At 55.7% G+C, this 15,465-nt stretch overlaps 2 protein-coding genes across 3 annotated transcripts in view; one reads left to right on the top strand and one right to left on the bottom strand.

Annotated features, from left to right (window-relative positions):
- Window positions 1–1,371: 1,371 nt before the first annotated feature.
- On the bottom strand, window positions 1,372–10,166 carry KLHL28 (kelch like family member 28). The gene is made up of 5 exons (XM_082283072.1): window positions 10,108–10,166; window positions 6,664–7,562; window positions 3,932–4,375; window positions 3,238–3,446; window positions 1,372–2,446 (listed from the first exon to the last, which is right to left on the bottom strand). Exons 2-5 carry the CDS (start codon window positions 7,560–7,562, stop codon window positions 2,283–2,285), a joined length of 1,716 nt encoding a protein of 571 aa, XP_082139198.1. The 5' UTR covers window positions 10,108–10,166; the 3' UTR covers window positions 1,372–2,282.
- A 376-nt stretch (window positions 10,167–10,542) lies between these two features.
- The window catches only part of TOGARAM1 (TOG array regulator of axonemal microtubules 1), a 39,597-nt gene continuing 34,674 nt past the window's right edge, over window positions 10,543–15,465 (top strand). For both annotated transcript variants that reach the window (XR_014226503.1, XM_082283707.1), the window contains exon 1: window positions 10,543–11,933. Coding sequence is in view for 1 of the 2 variants with exons in the window: in XM_082283707.1 (XP_082139833.1) it covers window positions 10,557–11,933 (1,377 nt within the window). In the remaining variant the exon portion in view is untranslated. The remainder of the gene's footprint in view (window positions 11,934–15,465) is intronic.

Genomic DNA, 15,465 nt, shown 5'->3' with positions numbered 1-15,465 from the left:
TCAGCACCTCCTCTGACCTCATTCCAAGGGAGGAATGCCCCATGGAAAGGGGTGGAACAAGGTGGTCTTTGAAGCCCCTTTCACCCCAAACCATTCTGGGGTTTATCATTCCCACTGCCTGGGGAAAGGGAATAAAACATTTTGCAATTTCCAGTGCTTTGACTTCCATAAATGAGAGATGTTGATATAAATAATCACCATAATATGGATTTTTCCTTCTGATTGATGGGGTTTTTTTAATGATGATTTTGTTGTTTATGGATTTTCTGTTGTGATCTATCCCTGGCAGTGCCCAAGGCCAGGCTGGACATTGGGGCTGGGAGCAGCCTGGGACAGTGGGAGGTGTCCCTGCCATGGCAGGGGTGGCACTGGGTGGGCTTTGAGGTCCCTTCCAACCCAAACCATCCTGGGATTCCAGGATTCCTCCTCCTCCCCACACACAAACCTGCAAACACAGCCATGGAGCCCCTCCTGTCCTGCCCACAGATGCCCTGGAATAATTAAACCAGGCTTTTATGGCTGTCACTGGAATTCCTGGGGGTCAAATGAACAACTCCAGCATTTTCAATGCAGTTTCTCTCATTTACACTCAAAGTCCTGCTCAGTTCCACCAAATCTGAAGGAGGCCTCCAGGATTTTATGGTCTGTGCCAACACCCAGGATTCTCTGAATGATGCTTTATGGTGCCAGCACCCGGCTGGACTGGTGAAATCCCAGTGTTTGGGATGGAAGAGCAGGAGCAGCCCTGGCTGCAAGCAGCTCTGCAGAATTCAGGCTAAATCCAGAGCACTCAACCCTCCCCATTTAGCAAAATCATAAAGAAATGGCTTTTAGAGCAACTACTTCAAATATTATTGCACCTTTCAAAATAACACTGTGTGGGCTTGGAAAACAAACCCTAAATAAGTCAAAATAACGGGAAAGGAAACTCTGGAGGCAAAAAAAATCCTCAGTACCACAATGGGCAGACAGACACCACACAAATTCAAGGTGACTGAGAGCAGAAGACAACCCAAAAGGTGCTAAATTAGTTAAATTCCATTTTACATGGTGGTTATAACCCACAGCATCACTTTCTCTCTCTCTGGCCCAGTTTTCAGCGAGTTCAGGGCTGTCACCCAGTGGGATTTGGGTTAATCCCAGGATCTGCCCCTCAGCAGGACACACATTTGGGATGAGCCCTGCCTTCACTCCCTGCACTGGAGTCTGAGGAACCCGAGCTGGGCTCCCCCTGTTTGTGAGAATGGCAACAGCGACCATAAATCCGATAAAAAACCCCACTGAAAGACCCAAGAGAGGGAGCTCGTTCCATAGGGGCTGAGGCTGCAGAGGCACGGGGCGGGGTAGAGCAAAGAAGAAACCAAACCAGTGGAACAATCCAAACATGCTTTATGCACTGAAATCAGGAACAGCCTCGTGGGTACCCCTACATTTAGCACCATTGTGAGATGGGAACGCTCAGAGGAAGCAATCATACAGTCCTTGAGAAAAGGGGGAACACGGACACGAGCGCGCTGGGGACGAGGACGGGATGGGCTGGCTCGGAGGTTTGACTGGATATCATGCTAGGAATGCTGCTGCTGTGAGCTCTGCTCACATTCCAACTGCAAGCACACAGCAGGATGGAGTCAGTTCATCTAGCACTCGTTTCTCCACAAGGAAACAGAAGGGAAAAGTTAAAAATGCAAATTCTCTTCATCAGATCCAAAAACGTCACAAGGAGGCAACAAATTTGCCTTGTAAATGTCTCCAAGGATCATCCCAGCCCTCCTAGCAGGAAGCAGGTGACAAAGGAGTACAGGCAACATCCTATGGCATTTATTATTTACAAACCTTGAGATACAGAAACAAGGCAGCCCTTGAGTTACTGGTCATAAAAAACCCCGTGAAGCACTGGCGCTTTCCCCACGTGCACACACAGCCAGGGGTCAGCACCCCTGCACTCGCCCCACGCTCTCACCCCGCTTCACCCCAGCACAGGGAACTCCACATTCCAGAGGAGGAAGAGACAAAAGCTCTAGGAAGGGTTGGATGGACAAATTCCCAACTGGATCCCAGTTCTCTCCCAAATCCACTGCCACGAGCAGGGTGCCAGCCAAACCCAGCTGGACACTCCGCTTCCCACCCTCTGCTACCGCAGTAACAAAGGAGAACTACGGCAAGGACCGAGTCCCTCCTCGTTTCCATGGCAAGGCGAGCTGCAGCGCCGGGGCCGCCGCTCCGCGGGATCGCCGTGCAGCAGGATCAGCTCCGGCCGAGGCCAGCGGCGAGCGGGCAGGGCCTCAGAGGGCGGTGAGGCCGAAGTTGCAGCGGCAGTACATCATCCCCGCCGAGTCCAGCCACGAGTCCGAGATGGGCTCGTACCTCTGCACCGTGTTCAGGTAGGACGAGCCCGAGTGCCCCCCCACCACGTACAGGTGGTTATCGATCACCGCCGCCCCCACGCCTGCGGACGAGAGCACGGCATCAGCACCTCTGGGAACCACTGGCACTTCTGTCCCCAGCTGGAATCGCCCCCCTCCACCCAGGGGCTGACCCCAGAGTCCTCACTGTCTGAATAAAAAGGTCTGGCACTCCTTTTGTGCTCTTCTCATCCCCTTTCCTAGGATAAAACAACATCCCTCTGTCCCAATGCCCCTTGTCAGGGACACTATGGGATAGGATCAGGGAATATCCTGAGCTGGAGGGACCCACAGGGATCACCCAGCCCAGCCCCTGTCCCCGCACAGACCCCCCAACAACCCCACCTGGGCATCCCTGGCAGCGCTGCCCAAACGCTCCTGGAGCTCTGGCAGCCTCGGGGCCGTGCCCATTCCCTGGGGAGCCTGGGCAGTGCCCAGCACCCTCTGGGGGAAGAACCTTTCCCTGGTATCCAGCCTGAGCCTGCCTGGCCCAGCTCCAGGCGCTCCCTGGGTGCTGTCCCTGTCCCAGGGAGCAGAGATTGGAGCTGCAGCACAACCCTGCGCCCCTGAGCCTCCACACTCAACAAAATACAACAGAACAGTGACCAAGAACTGCAGAAACTCATCACTGCTGAAATCACTGATAAAACAGCGGGTAGAGCAGAATTACTACTTCCTATTATTTTTGTTACAGCTCAGCATTAATAAACTGAACTTGAAGAAATCAAGATCCTCTCACAGGGCTGGTGAAGTGACCTTCACCCACAGATGGAGTCCCTGCCACTCTCCCTGCAGCTTCTACCAGCTCAGAGGGTTCATTTCTGCCATGTCCCACCTGTCCTGGGCTCCTTCATGGGCCGGCACACCGTCCACTGGTTCTGGTGGGGGTCGTATCTCTCGATGCTGGACAGGTGGGACACCCCATTGTGTCCCCCCACCACGAAGATGAAGCCCAGCATGACCCCCACCCCAAAGTTTATCCGTTTGTCAGCCATGGAGGCCACGGTTTCCCAGGAGTTCTTGCTCGGATCGTAGCGCTCCATGCTGCAAGGAAAACACAGCTGTGATCCTAGGATCTCAGGGATGGGGATCCACTGCAGCGGTGATCCTGGGATCTCAGGGATGGGGATTCAGTGCAGGGGTGATCCTGGGATCTCAGGGATGGGGATTCAGTGCAGGGGTGATCCTGGGATCTCAGGGATGGGGATTCACTGCAGGGGTGTCACAGGCACAGCCAGGATCCCGGGATCTCAGGGATGGGGATTCACTGCAGGGGATCCACTGCAGGGGTGTCACAGGCACAGCTGTGATCCTGGAATCTCAGGGATGGGGATTCACTGCAGGGGTGATCCTGGGACCTCAGGGATGGGGATCCACTGCAGGGGTGTCACAGGCACAGCTGGTGCTGCCAGGCAGAATTAGCACAGAGGATTACAGAGGGAAAGGGCTGATGGGCAGAGGGATTAATGAGGCTGCCCAGGGGGGTTTGCTGGTGCCCAGGTGGGCACAGGGACCCCCCCAGCACGCACCTGTTCATGTGGGCAGGTCCATACCCCCCGATGGCATAAATCATCCCGTCCAGCACGGCAGCAGCGAAGCAGCTCCGTGTCCTGCTCATGGGGGCCACCAGCTGCCACTCCTTGACCTTGGGGATGTACTTCTCCACGCTCCTCAGGTAGGACTGGCCGTCGTAGCCGCCCAGGGCGTACAGCTCCCCGGCCAGCACGGCCACGCCCAGCGTGCTGCGGCTCTCGAACATCCTCTCCAGGGAGCTCCACGTGTTGGTGTCGGGGTCCCAGCACTCCACGGAGCTCTCGTGCTTCCTGTAGCTGATGCCCTGGCACACGTGCGTGGCGATGCCGCCCACCACATAGATCTTCTGCTCCAGCACGCAGATCCCGAACTCGTAGCGGGGGATGCTGAGAGGGGCCAGGCCGATCCACGAGTCGTTCTGGGGGAAATACATCTCCATGCTGGAAGGGAAGAGCAAGGAGCAGCTGAGCAAAACGTGAACCAAAACAGGAACCAAAACAGGAACCAGCTGCAAACATGACCCAAAGGGAGGAGAAGAGTAAACACACACAAAAAAAAAAAACAGCCACAGAAACAGGAGAGAGAAAAGCAAATTAGAGAGAGGGAAGCACAAGATACCTATACTTAAAAATAGACATTTAGAAACTACAACTTGCAGTGTATAAATACGTGTTTTACATGCACTCTATAATTTATAATTTTTTATAATTAAACAGAATGTCAGCGTAGCACAAACTAACCTGAAAAATCTGTCCTTAAAACGGCTTATTTCTTTTAAACAGCACTTGAAATCTTACATTTAAATCTTACATTTAAATCTTACATTTAAATCTTAAAATAGCATTTTCTTTTAATTACACTCCCTGTGAGAACACAGTTGGCCTAGCTTGCCCCGTATAAAGTCTAACCAATCCACCTGAATAGTTTAATTAATAAATTACCTAAATAATTAAGAGGCTATCTGGTACAGAGGAAACATGATCTGTTCAAAAACCATACAGGAGCATGAGGCCCCTGGAGAGCTGACAGGCACTAAGAGCCCAGAACCAGGAGCTGCTGAAACACCAGAGAATAGAGATTAAATATATTCTATGTGATTTTGTTATTATGAAGCACCAAAAAATTTAAAATAATCCAAATTATATTGGTAGACTACATTTTTATAATCATTGAAGAAGGTGGGAAAGAAGCAGAGCTGAAGAATATCAGAGAATGACTTCATTCACTCAAACACTTCTTATAAAACACAAACCCCCTTTATTTTTTAAGGCTATAAACCAAACAATTCCCAGTCCCAACACCTGGTTTAATATCAGTGACTATCATTGGGAAAATAAACTTTAAATGATTTTGACATCTCTGAACACAGGGAAAAGAACAAGCAGCTCTTCCCAGCTTTTTAAATGTGTTTCTCTCTGCAAGCACAGAACTGTCCCAGAAAAGAATATCCCAGAATATTATCCAGAACCCAGCTGTGGAACCAGTTCAGGCAGTCTGGCTGGGCACAGGGAACGTTCCTGGGGCTGATAAGGGCACACAACATCAAAGCTCTTTCTGTGTATGTATAAATGTCTGTATGTCTGTATGTCTATACATGGACACATGTATATAAACAGCCTCCCCACAGCTTAACCACCAGCTCTGGGAATGTTAATCCCACCTTCTAAGCAAAGCCAGCCACACCATCTTGGGGCACAAAGTTGTTTGTCTCTCTCTTTGGTTCCTTCTGCTCCCAGGATGAACCTCAGGGATGCTCTCCAGGAACTGAGGAGGTTCATTCTGGAATGCAGGTGAAGGAGGAGGGGTCAGAACTCACCCGCTCCTGCCAGCACAGACAGGGACACCTGCTCGGCAGCTGGGCTTAAAGCCACGGTCACATCATGATCCAGAACTCCTTCATGGAATCCCAGGATCATTGAGGTTGGAAAAGCCCTCCCAGCCCATGGAGTCCCAGCTGTGCCCGATGCCCACCTTGTCCCAGCCCAGAGCTCTGAGTGCCACCTCCAGGAATTCCTTGGACACCTCCAGGGATGGGCACTCCAAAGCTCCCTGGGCAGCCCCTGCCAAGGCCTGAGCACCCTTTCCATGGGGAAATTCCTGCTGCTGCCCACCCTGAGCCTGCCCTGGCCCAGCCTGAGGCCGTTCCCTCTCTCCTGTCCCTGTTCCCTGCCAGCAGAGCCCGACCCCCCCGGCTGCCCCCTCCTGTCAGGGAGTTGGAGGGAACAGTCCCCCTTGAGCCTCCCTTCTTCTTCACTCTACTGTGATTAAGTCTGTTTTAATTCCAAGGACTTTTGAATTATCAGGAAGCATATTTGTCATATATTGAGTTAATCTTTATGACTTGTTTGAAATAGTAATAAATCGGGGGAAAATTAAGTAAAACAAAAATACCTGGAGGGAAGACTAAGAACTGCACAAACTTTAATTAACCACGTTATTAACTCAATCAGCAGAAGGAAAATTATTTCAGAAGTTTTTGTTTGCACAAACAAACGTCTGGCACAAACAAAACCCCCTCGCATTGCAAATTACTCATGAAACAAAAAAGCATTTTGAATCTGGGGCTCATCCTTGCCAATAAAAACCTACTGAAGAGGTTTTATGAGGGACAGCAGCACCTACACCTCACAGACTCTGGTGGGACTCACAGCTCTCTTCCAAACTCAGTGAGTGGGGGGATCCAAGCCCCCAGTGCCTGCGTCCCACTGCCCTCTGGGCCATTCCTCACCTCTCCAGGCAGGCGAAGAGCCCGGCCTTGCCCCCCACGGCGCAGAGCACCTTGGGCGCGCAGCGGGGCCGCGTCAGCAGCATGGTCTGGTGGGACAGTCTGTGCTCGGGCATGAAGTGGTACTTGAGGGCCTCGTTGAGCAGGTGCTTGCAGGTGTGGTCATCCCGGATCAGGTGGTTGGCCTCGTAGAGCCGCGTGAGGAACTTGACGCTGAGCAGGGGCAGGCGCACGCAGTGCAGCAGCTGCGCCAGGTACTTCTGCCGCTCCTGCACGTCGTACTTGATCCAGGACTCCAGCGCGTAGAACACCGTCTCCTCCGTCACCACGTTCAGGCAGTCGTTGGACACGATCTCGTCCAGCTCCGAGTGCGTCAGCTCGAAGAACTCCTCGGTCTGGCACACGTCCTCGAAGTTCTGGCAGATGAACTTGTTGGCCGCCAGGTACAGCTCGTGGCAGCCGTAGGTCTCGGCGAAGCGCGAGATGCCGATGCAGTTGCCGGGGTCCAGCTGGCTCTCCAGGAAGGCGCAGCACTCCTTCACCACCAGCTTGACCTGCAGCAGGTTGGCGGCGGGCAGCAGCGACTCCACGGTGTCCTGCGAGATGAAGACGGTGCCGGTGTAGGCGTACTCCACGATGGCCTGCAGCGCCGCCTCGTCCACGCACTGGAACTCCACCTCGGCGTTCTCCTTCTCCGACAGGTTCCCGGTGAACATGGCCTTGAAGTAGGGGCTGATGCTGGCCAGCACCACCTTGTGCGCGTGGATCTTGGCCTCGCCCACGCGCAGCACGATGTCGCAGAGCTCCTGGTGCTGCCGCAGGAGGTTGAGGCCCTGCAGGAGCTGCTCCGAGTGCAGCGGGGTCAGCTTGGCCAGCAGGAAGGGCGGGGACGACGGGTCCATCTGGGAAACACAGTTTGGGATGTGTCACTTCACATTTATGTTACTGAGTCATGCCACACGTAACAGTTAAAAGGTATTTTTCCATTTTGGCTTTTATCTTATTAAGGTTTGTTACTTCCCAGCTCCCCTTTCAACCCTCACAGGCTGCACTTTTTCATGCAACTTAAACCCAGGACTTCAAGTGTTCATTAACAGTCTATGCTAGATTCGACTCTGAATTAAAAAAAACCACACAATCATCTTTTCTTTTTTGTTCTGGAGTAAAATATCTCTGATCTGGTTGTTGGGCTGTCTGTGCAGACACAGGAGCTGGATCGATGATTCCTGTGGATCCCTTCCCATTCAGGATATTCTGTGATTCTACATCAGGGATTCACGAGAACTGAGCAGTGACTGAAATAAAAATAAACAGAAATAACTAAAGAATACCACTGGTTTGAGACAAAGTTTTAAAAGTTCTCAAACTCCTTTTGTTCAGTTCAATTCCTGCCTACTTAGCACTCCTGGGGAGCAGCCCAGTCCTGCTGTGCCTTTCTTTGGCCAGGCTCTGGCAGGGAGCAGCTTCCCATTCCCATTCCCTGCCTTCCCTCTGCAAACCACTCCCGCAGAGCCAGCAGGGCTGGAGCAGATTCCCGTGCTGTGGATGCACAGAGGAGCATGGAAGAAGGGGGAGACCTGATCCTCACCTCCCCTCACCCTGGGGCTTCCACCATGACAGGAAATCCCTGCTGGGATGGTCTCAGCCTCTGGAGAGCTCAGGGCTGCCCAGGTGAGCAGGGCCCAGGAGGACAGGCTGAGCACCCTGGAATTCTCAGCACCTCCCCAGCGCTGCCAGCTGCCCACGCTCCCCTGGAGTGCAGAGGGGAGGATCCTCACTCCTCCACAGCTCCACAAAACTCCTCTTCCCCAAAGTTCCCGTGTGCATCGTGACACTGGAGCACTCGGATACCTGCTCTAATTTCAGCTCCATGAACATTCCCAGGGTGCAGCAGCTCTTTATTCAGCCCCCAGCACTGCACTGGTGAGAGGTGGAGGGTAGGAACGTGTCAGGATCCAGGGCCACGAGGAAAGAATCCCATTGTTCTGCAGGGAACACCGCAACCACCCCACTCCTGAGCTGAGCCGCTTTTGATTCGCTAAATGATCTTCAGGATCTCGCTTCTTTTATCTTAATAATAAGTTCATCATTTGTACAGCTCCCTAACTGACACCTCGCTTGCAGGGGAGCCCACTTAAAAGTGCTTAATTTGAAATAATCAAATGGGTTGCCAACGTTTAAATACAGAACACAATAGCAGTGACAGAGAAGGGAAGGCTCCCAGCTGGGGCTGGAAAACCTCTTACCCATGAAGAGATAAATAAGTTCTCCCATTATCACTCTGTACTGGAAAAAATAACTGAAGGAAGCTAATTTAAGCACATCTGCAAAAGGCAAGATCACAGACAACATTATTCTCCCTGTCACAAATGCGCAGCACAAATTATACACGGAAAAATTAAAAATTTAAAATGATAAAAAAGCCGTCCAGTAACAAAACCCCTTTATTCCCCTTTTGTGTTTGTGTTCAGAAACACAACAAACACACAGAAATTAGGAAACACAGGAAAGCACCACATGGAAAAAGGAATGGTCACAGCTCAGCTGCAAAACCTGCCCAAACACCTAAAAATAACCATATTTAAGTTATTTGGCAGCAATAAAGCTTGGTGCACCACCCTGGTAGAACCTCTCACACCCCCTGCATAGCCAGGCTCGCCCATACCATGGATTCGCTGTTATTTATTTGAATGTCCAGCAAGCGATCAGCAGCTGGAACGTGAAGCAGCCCTGCAGCTGCATCCCAGCCCAGCGGTCTGAGCTCACGGCACACATCAAACGGACACCTCCGGGGGATCAGATCCTTTCAGCCTTTCAACCTTACCTCGAGCAGCAGCAGGTACTGTAAGTTAAGAGGTTAACCAGCAGAGGAAGCACCTGAGCGGAGGCATTTGGGCGTGCAGAGCAGCAGCGTGAGCCGGGAGCGCAGCGGCTCCGGCGCGGGGCAGCAGCAGCGGGAAGGGCTGCGGGCGCTCCCCGGCCCCGAGCGCGAACCGCAGCTGGGACGCGCAAGGTTCGGGGCAGAGCAGCCGCTGGGCTGGCTCTGGGAATGCCCCCACAGCACCAGCCCCGAGCACCCGGCCCGGGCGAGAAGGAAAATCGCCAGCAGGACCGGCCCGCGTACGGGATTCCTGCTGCCGCGGCGGCCGTGCCCAACGCCGCTGCCCGAGCTCCGCCGGGGGCACGGCCGGTCCCGGCGGGGGACGGGGCTCGGAGCACCCTGCTCTGTGAACGCTGTCCCTGCCTGAGCTCCCTTCCAGCCCAAACCACTCCGGGTCTCTGCGGCTCCGCCACTCTCCGCTCACACGGGGGTCTCCCCGTGCCTGGCTGGCCCCCCGCGTACCGGCAGCCGCTCCGGCTGCATCCGCACCCCTCCCAGGGACGCGGCGCTGCCGCTGTGTCCCGGCGGTGCCGGTGTCCCGGCGGTGCCGGTGTCCCCGCTCCCACCTGTGCCGGGGTGCCCCAGGCCCGGCCCGGCCGCGCCGCCGCCTCGTTCCGCCGCTCCGCCACCGCCCGCGACGTCACTTCCGGCCGCCCCGCCCCGCGCGCCCCGCCAATCAACGGCCGTGCCGCCGCGCACACCCACACCCGCCGCTGCCCGGGCGGTACCACACCGCGCACCGCGCGGGAGGGACGCCGCGTTTTCGCTTCCCCGGCGGTTTCGCTTCAGCTTCGTCCCCGCGGCTCGCGCGCCGCCGCTCTCCGCTTCTTCGCCACCGCATCCGCTCCCCGTCCCGCCCGCTCGCCGCTGGAGAAGGCGGGGGAGGGGGGCACCGTGTCCCCCCTCCTTACCGCGGCGTGGTCGGCGCCGCGCCGGCGCGGCACGCGGCGCCCCCTGGCGACGGCGGCGTTGCTGGGCGGGGCCTGCGGGCGGCCCATGGCCGCGGCCTCGGGCCATGGCGGAGCCGCCGCCGGGACCCGTCGCACCGCCGGGCTGCGGCCGCGCCTGGGAGCGCGGCGGCTCCGCGCAGGAGGCTGAGGACGGCACGGAGCCCTCCGGCCCTAGCGCCCCGCAGAAGGGTCCGGGCACGGAGCCCCCCGACCCCGCTTTGAACGGTCCGGGCACGGATGCCCCCGGCCCCTTTCACAACGGTCCGGGCACGGAGCCCCCCGGCCCGCAAGAAGACACGGAGGCCCCCAGCCCCGCTCAGGACGGTCCGGGCACGGAGCCCCCCGGCCCGCAAGAAGACACGGAGGCCCCCGACCCGCAGGAGGACGCGGCTCCCCCAGAGGGGCCGGAGCTGTCGCTGGTGCCGCCGGAGCTCCGCGCGCGGCTGCTGGACCGGCAGGACTACCGGAACCGTGCCCAGGCCGTGGAGCAGCTGCGGCGGGCGGTGGAGGGCTCCAGCCCGGCCGCGCTGAGCGCCGCGCCCGCCGCCGCCGTGGTGGGGCTGATCGCGCTGCTGGACACGCTGCTGCACGACCCCAACTTCGCGGTGGCGCGGGGGGCGCTGGAGGTGACCCGGCTGCTGGCGCTGCGCCTCGGCCGCCGCGTCCCCGCCGTGCTGGCCCCGCTGGTGTTGGCGGCCGCCCGGGCGCTCGGGGACGCGCAGCCGGCCATGCGGCGGGACGGCGCCCGGCTGCTGCTGCGGCTGATGGCGGCGGCCGGCCCGCGGCCCGTGCTGCGCCTGCTGCTGCAGGAGCGGCTGCTGCGGCACCGCAGCGCCCGGCTCCGCGAGGAGCTGCTCAACACGTGCATCGCCGCGCTGCTCGCCTACCCCGCCGCCGAGCTGGACCTGCCCCGGCTGGCGGCCGCGCTGGCGCCGGCGCTGCTGGACGCGAAGCGCCGGGTCCGGCACGCTGCCATGGAGGCGTTCGCCGCGCTGGCCTCGGCGCTGGGCCCCGGCAACTCCGGCGCGCTGCTCCGCGCCCTGGATGCCGTGGAGCTGCGGCCCGGCGGCGCGGGGGTCGTGCACGCCGTGCAAGCCCGGCTGGCCAGGAAGGTGCTGCCCAGGCTGGGCGAGCAGGGACTCGTGGAGTACGGCGTGCCCTTGTCCTCCTCCGGCCACTGCCGCGGGCCCTGCCACCCGCCCGGAGCCGACACCGAGTGGCTGCTGATGGGCAGCAGGAGCCGGAGCGCGCACGGCCACTGCGGCCACCCCGCCGGCCAGGCTGCGCTGCACGGCCCCGCGTGTGCCGAGCGGGGACTGAGCCCCAGGAGAGTCCTGAGTGCCGGCAGAGGCAAAAACAAGCTGCCCTGGGAGAACGAGCTGGCTGCGGACAGGGAAGGTGGCTCGGCGGTCAGGATGCCTGTCACGAAGGGTGTGGAGCAGGTATGTAGCTCCCTGGGTGCCTTTATCCTTAAGGTATTTCTGAAGGGAGGAGGGAAAGTTGTCAGAGGCTTGTTAAGTGAGAGATATTTGGAGGCATGGCTGCTGTTTCATGGATCTGTACAGTCAAATCGCTCTGGGAGGGTAAATTTGGGAATTCCTTATGTCAGATTCAACCAAGTAACTTACCAGGCTACCTATCACTTACAAAAAAATATACGAATCTTTTTTTGAGGTTTGTTGGACTCCCTGAGACACTTCTCAGGTCCTACAGTAGTGTCATGACTCTGCCATGTCAGCGATGACAGGTGAACCTCTGGGAATGAGCACAGAAGTGGGGAAGGCATCCTTTATTTGTATGTTTGCGTTGGAGAGCCTGGGACTGACTGCAGACACTTTCCTGTTTGGAGGAAAACTGAGCAATTCCTTCAGCTCAGGCTCTGAAGGCAGAGCTCTGGGGTGGGGCTGAGCCAGGGTGCTCTGGGATAAACCTGGGCACTGCCAAATGCCTGGGTGGCTCTTGCTCCTTGGGCTGATCCGAGCAGGAAAAATTCCAGGTCAGGCTGGAATAACGATTTTGGTTGAGTTTGAGTGTAATCACCTACTGACCACGTCGGCAGCTGGAAAGGGGAGGAACCTCTGGAAAATTGTCCAGGTCGTTTTTCCTTTGCCAATGGTTCTGTGACCTGTTTTGGATACCACTCGTGGAGGTGTATCTTTGTGTGGTGGTTTTTCTGTTGTGTTTTGGGGGGTTTTTATAAAGTGGACACGTTTGATTTATCGTAACTTGACCTCCTGTGAGGGAGCTGAAGCAAACAGAAATCCTCAGGAAATCAGAGGCTGTGCAGAGGAGATTCCTCAGTGCCACATTTACGCACTCAGATTTTAATTCTCAGTTGCTTGGTAACTTGTTGCTGTGCTGGATGAGGTCATGGACAGCGAGTGCTCCTCTGCAGCCTGGCTGTGGGGCAGGCTCTTAACAAAATAAACTCAGTGAATGTTTCTGTACTGTCAAACCTTGACGTTCATGCCCAGACTTGGAATGCCGACGTGCTCATCCCTTTCCTTGGTGCCTGTGTTACCTTTCCTGAGGCTCCTAAAGACATCTGTGTCTTCCCGAGCTGATGAATCAGGCAGTAAGTTCCCTTGGGATATCTACAGACAGGGTCTGGACAAGATGTGTAGGAAACACCTCTGGAGCAAGGAGGGTTTCCTTTTTGGGACAGGTTTTCGGTATTAACTAATACAGCCTGTAAAAAACCCAGTTATTTGCCAGTGTTCTCCTGGGAGGTTGGGCTGAGCCCTGTGCTGCTGCTGCTGCTGCTGGTGTTTTTCTGCAGCTGTGAATAAAAAGCAAGTTAGTACAGGCACCAACACCTGGTTGGGGCTTGGGAAGGGGAAACATTCCCTGCCTGGAACAGCCCCTGTCCAAGGAAGTCAGGGAGGGGCTCTGGAAAGGAATGAACCTTTTGTACATGTTGTTGTGTTTATCCCTGTACAGTGGGAGGAGTTTTCTTCCTCCCCTGCAGGGAGGGAGAGAAAGCAATTAGCTAATGGGTTCTGTTTGGTTGGTGTGTAAAGTGCATTTAGAGGTGGGGAAATCATCAATTCCCAGAATCGTTTGGGTTGGAAAGGGACCTTAAATCCCACCCAGTGCCAGCCCTGCCATGGCAGGGACACCTCCCACTGTCCCAGGCTGCTCCCAGCCCCAGTGTCCAGCCTGGCCTTGGGCACTGCCAGGGATCCAGGGGCAGCCACAGCTGCTCTGGGCACCCTGTGCCAGCCCCTCCCCACCCTCCCAGCCAGGAATTCCCAATTCCCAATATCCTATCCATCCCTGCCCTCCAGCCATGGCAACCTGATTTGGCACAGGATGAACTGGAGTCCTGTTGGCCAGACCCCAGTTACTGCAAAGGAAACTTAAAACATCGGGGTGGTTTAATAGTGGAATATTCACCTGATTGCTGTAGCTGACACCTTTGCTGCTCCTTCTTCACATCCTGTCCTTTGTCTCATCACATCTGACTGAAGCTCTCTGGGGCAGGGGACAGTTTGTCCAGTGATGCTGGTGACCAGAGGGACCTGAGGGAGCAGCTGCAGCTGTGCCAGTCTCAGGCTGGAGATCAGGAAAGGCTCTTCCCCCAGAGGCTGCTGGGCACTGCCCAGGCTCCCCAGGGAATGGGCACGGCCCCGAGGCTGCCAGAGCTCCAGGAGCGTTTGGACAGCGCTGCCAGGGATGCCCAGGGTGGGGTTGTTGGGGGGTCTGGGCAGGGACAGGAGCTGGATGAAGACATTCCAGGAGCTGTGTAAGTCAGGCTCTTGTCCCTGGGGCATTCAGCAGTCAGGGTGTGTGGGAGGTTAGCCCTGGATCTGCCCTTAACTCCTTCAGTCAGGAAAATGCATTTATCATGCGAGAATCTCAGGCAGTCCACTTGTTTCTGTACGTGTCAGATATTAATTATTAATTCAGACATTCCTTTGAAATGAATTTGCTTAAAAATTAACTTTTGGAGTCATTCAATTACTGAAAGGATGCATGAAAGTAGCTTAATGTTTAAAGCTGTTTCCCTGCCAATATTTTTAGGGTCATGTTACACAGTGATTGTCCAAGGCTGTGTCTAGACTTTCCTGATCAGATAAGATGTGAGTAAAACATGTGTAAGTTAATGTGTACTAAAAATAAAAGGTAGATAAGGCACATTGACTTCAAGGGTTTGTCTGGCTTCTCTGGAGAGCTGTGGATTCTCCGTCCCTGGAGGTGTTCAGGTGTCCAAGGGCAGGTTTGAATGTTGGGTGTTGCTGGGTAAGAGTTACAGACCCTGCAGGCCCTGGCCCTGCTGCTGGAGATACCTTTTGGTACCCAAAGGTTCCTTTTGGGGGGAACAAGAGCATTTGAACATTTCACTGGACATTTAAGCCTTGTCACAAAGTTCATGTGAACTCTGGGATCTCCCCTAACTGCGGTGTTGGCTACACGGTGTGGAACTCTCCTCGTTTCCATATTGATCTGATAGCTGGAGAGCTTGATAGCTGGGCTTTGTGGAGGCCTCCAAGGGTTCAAATGCCCTGGGAAATCAGATTTATGGAACAAGACCTCTTTGTTTTCCAAGGATCAGAGGGACACAGAGGGTGCCCAGTCTGTGGGAGATAAAGGTGTCCCTTCCTTGGGAGCTGCGGTGTCCCTCTGGGACCTGAGCCCTGGTTTTTCTGGAGCTGGGAGAGGATTTTAGGGAGATATTGTTGTCTTTGTGTGGTGCTGGTCTCTCCCCTGGGAGCAGGTTGTTGATGCTGCTGGTGTTGGATTAGGAGCACCTTTAGTGTCATCCAGTGGCACAGCTCCACAGGGAAGGGATGCAGGGAGGGAATGTTTCCATGTGATTCCAGGCCAGGCTGGACACTGGGGCTGGGAGCAGCCTGAGACAGTGGGAGGTGTCCCTGCCAGGGCAGGGGTGGCACTGGGTGGGCTTTAATGTCCCTTCCCACCCAAAACCATTCCCTGATGGGTCACTCTCACAGGCTGTGCTTTGATAACCAA

Source organism: Coloeus monedula (genome assembly GCF_965178545.1).
Source record: "Coloeus monedula genome assembly, chromosome: 6".
Lineage (NCBI taxonomy): Eukaryota > Metazoa > Chordata > Aves > Passeriformes > Corvidae > Coloeus > Coloeus monedula.
Note: the sequence above shows the minus strand (reverse complement) of the source record. Positions and strands in the feature narration are given on the sequence as shown.